The sequence below is a fragment of the Solanum verrucosum genome, unplaced genomic scaffold (genome assembly GCF_900185275.1).
Source record: "Solanum verrucosum unplaced genomic scaffold, falcon-dt-bn FXZP01000151.1, whole genome shotgun sequence".
Lineage (NCBI taxonomy): Eukaryota > Viridiplantae > Streptophyta > Magnoliopsida > Solanales > Solanaceae > Solanum > Solanum verrucosum.
In genome coordinates, this window is record NW_026020202.1 from 2,698,650 (window position 1) to 2,709,374 (window position 10,725).

Genomic DNA, 10,725 nt, shown 5'->3' on the forward strand with positions numbered 1-10,725 from the left:
GTACATAAGTCGTTAAATTATACATGAAAAAATCAAAATTAAGATCTACTTGTATATGTATCTTTGCATCAAATAACATTATATAGTTTTCTCCCCCCAAGTTTATTAGAACCTGAAAAGACAGTCTTTACAAATTCATAGAACTTATAGGATGCAACTACCTACTCCAAGAAAAAAATATAAGAGCAAAATCTCACTTCTTACATGTATCAAAATATGTAATATTTAACAACTTCATATCTTTATAAATCATAAAGTACTTGATGATTTTACAAGATATAAAGAACTCACCAATTTTGATGTTGACAGAGACTAATTTTAGGTTGGTTCCAACGAGACCTTCGAATAGCATTGGCACCTTTTGAAGTTATAATGTTCAAACACACCTATATAAATGTGGCTTCTATGTGTTTAATAGCCAATTAAATTAGGCAAGAAAGGACAAAAATGTGTTGTGTTCATCCTAACATTGTTGTTTTATATATAAGGGTAATATGTGAAAGGAAAGTCCAAAGAGCATTAATCAAGAAATAACTATACTTTGTGGTTAAGCAAAACAAATTTAATCTTTCATTAAAGGTTGTTTTTTTCCCTTCCCTTTTCCCGCCTAAAGAAAAATTAGTAGAAAATAATAGAAACTGGGAATGAAGATTCAATGAATAATGAGTTAAAATAATTGCCAGATTCAACTCTCATCACTTTCAAACTTCACGAAAGATGAAGACCACCATCTCCATCTATGACACTAGCGATTCATGAGCTATGAAAGGGAGGTTAATGTGTTCTTCAATGTGTATTATGGTACCATTTTTAAAAAACAAAAATGAACAAACTAACATAATTATTACCATCAAAAGTGGTTCTATTTATATGATATTAAACTTAACAAGTATGATTTCAAAAACCTCACTGACCTCCCTTGTAGTTTGCAATATTACTAAATCAGGATGCACAATGCAAGTGAAGCCTCATAACATTCATACTAAATTAGGATGCACAATGAAAGTAAGGTCTCATACCATAACCTCCCCTAATGGTTTGCAATATTTACTAAATCAGAGGATGCACAATGCAGGTGAGACCTCGAAATACTAACCCCCCTTGTGGTTTGCAATATTACTATTCATATGCATTTCAAAAAAACAAAAACAAAAAACGAAGGTTAAGTCGTGAAATAATATTATATTAAACAAAGGCATCATTGAACTGTTGGACAAGCTGGTGGTCTCCAATTGCCAATCTAACTACCATAACAATCTTGCAGTTGTCCCCTATAGGACCACAAAACAACAAGAACTCAACCCTGTTTCCCACTGCCAAAATATCATAATCCAAATTTGTTGATAAGTAATATACAACTGCAGGAAAGTATAGGTATTATAAGTTTTGAGGAAGCTAGTCCCAAGCACTAGTTACTCCAGGACCATATCCCCCACTATAATTGCCATAACCACCACTACTATTACCTCCATCATAGTAATTCATACCACCTCCGCCTCCGCCTCCGCCTCCGCCTCCGCCTCCACCTCCACTTCTATTGTATGACGAATCCCTCCTGAAGTCACGCCCACCAAATCGCCCTCCGCCAGCTCGCCTGTTTCTACCTCCTCCGAATGATGAACGGCTAGCATAACGAGTCAACCATTCAGGTACATCCTGATTAGCTTCTTGCATCAAGTCAGCTAGCGGTTTGGCCATGGAAAGGTTACCATCATTAAAGAAAGCAGTTGCTAATCCTGTCTTGCCTGCACGACCTGTCCTGCCTATACGGTGCACATAATCATCAATGTCATTAGGAAGGTCAAAGTTTATAACATGAGAAACATGAGGGATATCAAGGCCTCGAGCAGCCACATCCGTCGCAACTAAAATTGGGGTATCTCCTCTCTTGAATGTTCTCAACGCTTGCTCCCTTTCCTGTAAACAATAAACCCACAGGTAATGTTGACTATGATGAGCTGCAAAATAATGCAAGTAATAGTTGGTGAAACACAAAAACCGGACTGAATATACAAGTATCAGGTACATGCTACATGCACACATGCCCCTTCTCCTCAGCATGTGATGCAAATATTGATTGCTAGGTGCTTTGAAGATAAAGGGAACTTCATTCAGAAGATCGAGATGAACCGTTTGCTTTTGTTTCATTTTTGGTGTAAAGAGAATTTTTGTAAATGATGCTGAAGCAGTGAAAGAACTTGTTCAATCCCTTTAAGAATAGGAAGGGATATTCTGATGGTAGCTCGTAAATATTTTGGCAGCACCTCCTTAGTGTCATATTATTAATGCACTTGCCACGTCTCAAACAAAAAAAAAAAGGAGTGGTGCCATTTAATCACATTGTAACAGAAGCACAGAACAGTGTACACGGTCATGTTTGAAGATCAATTTGATTTGATCTATCTCTATCAATTCCCAATCTCACATACCTGCTGAGTCCTATCACCATGAATGGCAGTTGCAGGAAATCCGTTAATACACAGCCAATGCTCCAATGCATCAGCACCCTTCTTTGTTTCGACAAATACCAAAGTTAGATTATGCTGCAGAAAACAATATAATACAGTTAATAAGATTGCCCGTTGATTTAAACAAAAACTTAAGACACCGCATTGTGCTTTATCATGTATAAACTTTATAGGCCTAATGCAACAAAATCATTGTTACACAAAGCAGCAAACGGGGAGGAGGATGCAGTCATGTTGTTCTGAAGAATTTTAAGAGGAAAGCCAGTCAATTAAAATGAGAACTCAGGCAGAATGAAAATCAAAGAAGACTCCAATCTAGGAAATTCAGCATTCATATCTATATATAGAAGGTAAATAAACAAACAAAACTAATCATGGACAGAATGAGCAGCTAATAGTGATCAGGCAAGAGAAGACTTAAGCTAGGTGACTTTATAGACCAAAACAAGTAGCTAGCAAACATTCTTAATTCTTTGCTATGTTCCTGGGATTAGGAGTCCTAATTTCTTCCCCACTCAGTCAAGCTGCTCCAAGTGCCTTAAACAGGACTAAAGTAGTTGAGAATAATTTCTATAGCAAGAGAGAGCCAAGAGTCATATGCTACCTTGCCATGAACCCCATTAGCCATCTGTGCATGAAGTAGATCCATAAGATGGCTTCTCTTGTCAACATCATGAACAAACTCAACTCGCTGAACAATCAAATCAGTACTGGAACCAACCCGTCCAACTGCCAAAAATATGTAGTTTGCAAGAAAATCAGATGCCAGTCTCTGCATTCCCAAAAAACAAATGAAGAAAGAAAGGGTTAGAGATCATACACAAAACAAGACTACAACTGCTCAGAAGATTTTACTCACAACCAACTCAACAATTTGCAAGGCGAATTTGCCAGCATTGCAAGAAGACGGGTGTCGTCATGTAACAAGAAGAAATATTTGGATTCCGCAAGGAAGGTTTTTTGGGGGGTGGGGGTGGGAGGCGACACTGGAGAAAGAAAAAGAAAAAAATGGATTATTTAGTAGAAGCTCAAACCATGGTTTAAGATGATGTGGCATTCCAATAGAAAGTATCTGTAAGTAGCAGAATACTAACAATAATATCACTGAATTGGATCATTGAAGAAGCAAATGGTACTTTTGGATGCTCTGTTTGGAAGACAATCAGAAGACTGGCCATCTTTTATCCCCAATCTATCCTTTAGGATTGGGAATGGGGTGAAAACCAGTTTTTGGAATGAACTCTGGTTAGGAGAAGAGAATTTGAAGATCATGTTCCCAGATCTTTATATATTGAGTCTACAACAGATGGACACTATGGCACAGGTGTGGAGCCCTCAAGGTTGGGATTAGATCTTTAGGAGGGCTTTAAATGACTGGGAGATTGACAGAGTAGCAGAATTACTACAGACACTTGATGCATTTCCAGGTGTCACTGAAGGTCCTGACACTCCAATCTGGAAAATGCAAAAGAAAGGGATTTTCACTGTGAAGTCTTGTTACTGGAGTTTAAATTCTAATCAGACTATGGAAATGGAATTGCCTTGGAAACTAATTTGGAAAATCAACATCCCTCACAAGGTTTCAGGTTTCACTTGGTTGGCAATCAGGAAAGCATGTCTAACCCATGAAGTGTTACAAAGAAGAGGTATACAGATTTGCTCAAGGTGTTACATGTGTGGGGAAGAGGCAGAAGTTAACAGTCACCTTTTCTTACACTGCAGAACAGCTGTAAATCTGTGGGACATGTTCTTATGTATACTTGGAGTTAACTGGGTAATGCCCAAGACTACTTTAGACTTGCTGAGACAGTGGGAAGGAGTGGGCAGAAGAAGAAGATCCGAAGAAGACTGGTGGAAGTGCATCCCAGCCTGCATTTGGTGGACATTGTGGAAGGAAAGGAATGAAAGATCACATGATGGGAAACTTAACAACACTCAAAAACTCAAGATGAATAGCTTGAGCTTGCTGTATTTTTGGTGTAAACAGGATTTGGTGGGGGAGGTAGATAGCTTAGTGAATTTTATAGCTCAATTGTAAAGTTTTTGCCTAGTTTCGGCTTTTGAAACTACCCCCTGTGAGGCTGTAAATCCCACCTCATCATGCTCTGCTGATGAGTTTTGACATGAATATAAAGTTACCTTTATAAAAAAAAATAACACTGAATTGAAAACAACCCTACTGAATAAAAGAAAACCTGAATCTCTTTGGGAATGTGGCACTGAACAGCATAGTCTGTCTTTCACCAGGTGGAGGCATATCCATTTGCTCCACTATCCTTCTGATTTGAGGTTCGAACCCCATGTCCAGCATACGATCTGCCTCATCGAGAGCTAAATATCTAATCATCTGTAATGAAACTTTTGCTCTCTCAAGTAAATCGACCAGTCTTCCAGGAGTTGCCACAAGAATATCAACTCCTCTCTCAAGCTCTCGGAGCTGCAGATATGTAACAAACAATTGTTCAAACAATAACGCAAAAAACACATCATTTTTTCCTTGAAGAAAATAATGTTTTATTGATATCGTAGGGGCAGAAAATATACGAGACGTGTACTAAGAAGTGAAAAATCTACAGAAACACCACTGTATACTCGAATATTAGGGATTTGTGAGCTAATCTGACAATAAACTGATAAGATTAGATACAACACTTAATATATAATCTAACAATGAAATCACCATGGTTAAACAACTGAATACTTATATTGAGGTTCTGACTTTACCGGCATATCAAATGAAAGTAATGTTACTGATTTGATTTGTTCAAGTTTCCAAAACTAATTTCAGTGTATGACTTTTTTTAATAACCGAGAAACCTCTAGGGCCAATGGCAGACAATTCGAAACTCGGCAGATAATGAGCCCACCCCTCTGCTCTTCTACCTTATGTCAGTGTATGACTGTAAGTCCAACAACAAAAAAATTGCATGGTGTATATTTGAAAGCAGAAATTCAGTTGAAAGTACAAGGTAGAGCATCAGGTGGAGGTGGAAGAACATTCTAAACTTCCCTTCAAAATATGTAACAAGAAAATTGGATGTTCAGAAACGGAAATCTGGGTAACAAGGGGCACCTTCCTGAAGATAACAGGATAACAAACCCCAACAAAAAAAAAAGACTTGCTAACTGAGAAATATTTATGGATCATGTCATGTACAAATGTACCAGAAAATAAAGATTTTTTTTTCTCATAACAGCAGTAAATAAGTACTCCAGAAAATAAAGATCTTAACTTCCAATTGCATTTGCACTAGATTTCAGGATCTAACCAAAAAGAATGAGAACAGGGAAGTTCTTATTAAAAGCAACTATTTACCCAAATCAATGCATCTCGAAGAATATCATTTATCCTGGTCAAGTACGTATAGATCCTCATGAGACTGTCAGGAGTTGTGATAAATCTTTCTAGGATTCTTTATCATGGGATACCCAGAGATCTTTCCCATTGATAGATCAGAGGGTCCCTCCTTGAACAAAGACAAATTCTTAAGGCTAGATTACTATCTACTTTTGTGGAACAAGTTTCCCTCTTTCACCATCAACTGCATATTATATCTAGAATGATGAGCTAAGCAAAATTAAACCAACTCCACAAATTGAATTCATCTATAGAGTATAGACTGATGTGTCTATAGGCTTCTTAGTAGAACTCTTATCAAACCCTTTTTTAGCAGACTTTTTGTACAGAGAAAGGATCCCAAAGGCACCGATTACTAAACAGCTTTTTCACATGGACATATTTAAAAAACTATAAAATGTTCTCAATGAACAATTGATAAGTTGCAGATAGTTTTACAAAACGTTCTGCATTAGGTAACAACTTGTATTTAAGCATTTCAAGAAGAAATTGAGATGCACTTGCTCCACTCCGTCTTTCCCTATTTCCTGAAAACCTACAAGTTGAAGAGAGGGGGGGAATGCTTGCATATACAGCTGAAAACATGAAAAAAAAAAGTGGCACCCAATTAACAAGCAACCCAAAACCATTAGCCCTTATTACACCAGTTCTTTGATGAAATCCAAACACTTGTTTGTCAAAGGACGGTATTTTTCAAAGAGAAAGTATAGAGATGGAAAGAAAAAGGCTTCCGCAGCTTTGACATAGTGGTAAGAGCACATATGAGTGGGTTAGGCGCACGTCACAAGTTCGAACCTTATCGCCAACAAAATTTTGGTATTTAAGTGGAGAAAGGTAGAGGGGCGGACCCATAATCCACCAAGTTTGGCCCCTAGCGCCTCACTCTCATGGATGTGTGTATATATATATATATAAAAGAGTGGTAAACGAGCGGGTCAAGTTGAATATAAGTCTATCGAAAACAAGTTGAATAAAAATGGGTAAAATACTCTTACTCGACTCGACTCGACTCATATTTTAAATGGGTACAAACGAGTTACTCAATGGATAATATGGGTATCCAAATTTACCCATAGGTAACATCTTAAAAGCTTCAAACGCAAAATCTCTTACCCACTCTTCACCCCCCTCATCCCCCCCCCCCCAAACCCCTTTCCAAAAAAAAAATTGTTTTAAAAATAAAATCGATTTTTCTCCTTATCCCACCCATCCCTACCCCGACCACCTACACCTCAAAAAAAATATGAATGTCATTTCTCTTCTTTTATAAATGAGTCTCTTTTTACTCATTTTATCCATTTAACTACCCACTTTTAAATGGGTAATATGAGTTTGACTCGTTTTTTACCCATTTTAAATGAGTTGGGTACCCAATTTATTTAAGATGGGTAATTTGAATGGGTACCCATATTAATTACCCATTTTGCCATCCCTAGATATATATATGTATTATATACATAGGTCAAAGAAATAATCAATATTTTAGTTACAGAAAAATATTAGGAGTCGTTTGGTAGGGTGTATGAGAATAATGCTAAATGGAGTGTATTAGTAATGTTTGTATTAGTTGTACTTGCATTAATTATGGAGAGACAATTTCTTATGTATTGTTAGGTTTGGAATATTAAAAATAGTATGCAGTGCTTAATTCTTAAAAAAATATTATTAACAAAGATTCCCTCCACAAATATGGTGGAAGAGATGAAAAAAGGTTTTTGAGGGGCAAATGGATATTTAGTCGTGCTAATGCATGCATTAAAACTCATTGTATTACTAATACCATGGATGTCCATGCATTAGTAATACACACCTCAATAGAAAGTGTACCAAACAAGGTACTACTAATATACAAAGTTGATGCATGCATGATTTCTTCTAATACACTCTACCAAATGGCCCCTTAGTGTGCTATTAATAGAAAAAATCTATCTGGTCAAACCCATAAGACAATTTACAAACTCTAGCATCTAATACAGTTGTACTTTCCTGCTAAAGAAATCATAAATTAAATTAAATTCATAAATAAGGGAAGTAAAAAAGCATCAATCTCCCTAAACTATCTACAACCTTGGTGTATCTTTTTATGTCTGCTTAAAAATCTATATAAAAACAAGAAATATTTCTCCTCTACCCAAAAGTTGTTCTTATATTCCTGTTTTTGGTTAACCAGAAACCTCCCACAGACCAAACAAGAAGATAAGAAAGTTTTATTGTTCAACCTTTGGCTCATCAGCATTAAATCAGACATCTCTAATGGATTGACCATTGACTGGGCATAAAAACTAACAGTGATCTAATTTTACAAGCAAATGCATCTGCATTAAAATGACCTTTTTTTTTGCCCTTCTGACTAAGTACCACTTATTGTGACTTTTAACTGCCAACAAAGAAAAAATAACAGGATGAGTGACTGAACAATCAGATCGACCTGCAAGATATACTTCATTAGCCTTACATTTTAAACCCAGTTCAACATGCACAACAACAGAGCAGATATGAAAAAATCATACAGCTATGAACAAGTTCTCATCTAAACTTAGTTGTGATTTGTGCGGACTCTTCACTTTTGATGCCGCACCCGTGTCGGATTCACCGAAAATACACTACTTTGGGTGAATCCGACACGCACCCGCTGACATTTTTGAAGAGTCCGAGCAAGATAGAATTCTAAATAATATACAGCACGATAATGAGGTGTATATTAACTTCCCATCCTTAAAAATACAGCGGAAAGGTTTCATTCACCAATAATGAAGCAGACATATATGAGGTTTCATATTGGTAACATTAAAACATTTTTTCCTGTTCAACATTAGATGTGTCTCATGTGGTCTCTATCTGTGCATTTTGTAAGAGACGGAAATTAGACTTGTTGTAACTGAATGGTGCACTAAGGAGTCAACTAATATGCTATTTGTGTGTCCGGCAAGAGTAAGACATTATCTTTAGCGATGTTGTTAAGAACATATGGTACGAAAGCTTGTCGAACTCTGTATTTCTTTTGCTTCAAGCTTTAATAATAGGAGCAACTGCTTCTGCATTCATTATGTGCATTTTTCAGGACATTCAAGGACGCATGTTGTTTAGGTCTCATAGGAACCACAGCTACTAAGCAAAAAAAATTGAAATCAACCTCCACTCAACAAAAAATTACCTATCCATCCAACATCACATGCAAAGAACTAATGTGTATGACCTTGATCTATATTTGTTTTCCTTCACAAAATAGGGCAGAGGGAGAGAGCGTAAAATGGTACCTGTTGATTAATCGGGGCTCCACCATAGGCCACTACCACTCTAACACCAGTCTGATAAGAGAATTTTTTAGCTTCCTCGTGTATCTACATGTAAAGTGCAGCATAAAATTGGAATTAAAAAACTTGAAGGTTTATAAGGATAAAAAGGTAAAGGGGTCAAGTGGTCACAAAACTTTTATAGTACCACACCTACCTGCATTGAGAGCTCTCTTGTTGGTGAGAGAATAAGAGCAAGGGGAAAAACTGTCCGCGACCCATGAGGCCGTTGCGGAAAATTCCCCCTCATGATTCCACTAATAATTGGGAAACAAAAGGCAGCTGTCTTGCCAGATCCAGTCTGGGCACAGGCCATGAGATCTCGTCCTGCTAAGGAGATAGGAATTGCATATCGCTGGACAGGAGTCGGCTTCACATATTTGCACCTCCTAATATTCAAGTTAACGGCCTCCCCTAAATCTATCTCTGCAAATGTATTAACAGGAGGTGGCACATTTTCTCCACTTGTTTCCACTGGAATATCCTCATAAGCATCAAAATTTATACCAGTATTCTCCTGATCAAACGATTGCTCCAAGTCCACATCTGCATCATTACCAAACGGGTTAACTTCCCGCTCTCTACCCCAACCACCTCCTCTGCCACCCCAACCACCTCCTCTGCCACCGCCACCATACCCCCCTTGGCGTCCGTAATCTGGCCTAGAACCACCCCATCGAGGCCCACTAGTTGGTCCATTAAACCCTGAGCGGTCATTACCAGAAGGTGGGCCACCGTGCGATGGAGCTAGAGGTTCTGCTGTCATTGGTTTGTTGCGAAGATGTGGTGGGACATAAGATGATCTCCTTGTAGAAGCAGAAGCTCCACTCCCACCACTAGGCCCACCATTATCAGTAGCTACATTCTCAACAGAATCTGCCCATGAGTTCCTCATTATCAAAAAAATTTCTTTCCTTATAATCCTCTCCTAATGCACAAAGTTCAAAATCCTAATCAGCAAAAACCAGAAATCTTCTTCTTCAAAACACTCTACTTAGATCTGTTTAGAATAGATTCAGCAGTCCAAAACCTGCCAAAAAAAATAAGACACTAGAAACTATGATTAACACTACTACATAAACAAATACAAAACACAAAGAATAGTTCTAAACAGTTGCAAATATAATCCTTAAACCAGCTGCTTGGCAATGAAACCCAAATTTTCAACATAATCATTTACAGCACAATCAGAATGAATAAACTAACACATGAAAATCAGCAAAATGCAAAGACTACAAGAACAGATACACAAATATACAAATCAGCAAAAGCTGCAAAAGCAAATAGTGACGGAAGCAATGAAACAGAACTAAGCAAAAAGGGGCTACAGATACACATATATACAAAAACTAAACATATAACGCAGATCAAATCAAGAAAGAGGAAGAAAAAGTAAACCTATAGAGAGAGAGACGAGTGGGTGAATGGAGAAATAGAGAAACCCTAGCGCGCGCTGACAAAGAAGGAAGGAAGAATATAAGAAGAATTCGGACAGAGAAGCAAAAAAATCGGAAAGAAGATGCTGTAGATTTGAGATTGACGGCTTATAATAACTTACAAGAAATTAAGGAGACCTTATAACATACACATTTTGCATCTTTACTCT

General features: G+C 37.4%; 1 protein-coding gene across 1 annotated transcript; it reads right to left on the reverse strand.

Moving 5' to 3' along the window:
* Nucleotides 1-1,217: 1,217 nt before the first annotated feature.
* LOC125830037 (DEAD-box ATP-dependent RNA helicase 37-like) lies at nt 1,218-10,156 on the reverse strand. Its single transcript, XM_049509253.1, has 6 exons — nt 9,277-10,156; nt 9,084-9,167; nt 4,664-4,905; nt 3,073-3,238; nt 2,430-2,543; nt 1,218-1,917 (listed from the first exon to the last, which is right to left on the reverse strand). Exons 1-6 carry the CDS (start codon nt 10,012-10,014, stop codon nt 1,396-1,398), a joined length of 1,866 nt encoding a protein of 621 aa, XP_049365210.1. The 5' UTR covers nt 10,015-10,156; the 3' UTR covers nt 1,218-1,395.
* Nucleotides 10,157-10,725: the final 569 nt, after the last annotated feature.

Bases quoted from the DNA above. Each gene is read 5' to 3' on its own strand.
- LOC125830037 (XM_049509253.1), bottom strand. From the start codon at position 10,014: ATGAGGAACTCATGGGCAGATTCTGTTGAGAATGTAGCTACTGATAAT. The intron at 4,906-9,083 runs GTACCATTTTAC...ACATATCTGCAG, and splicing joins GAGCCCCGATTAATCAACAG to CTCCGAGAGCTTGAGAGAGG. The intron at 2,544-3,072 runs GTAGCATATGAC...TGTTTTCTGCAG, and splicing joins CTAATGGGGTTCATGGCAAG to CATAATCTAACTTTGGTATT.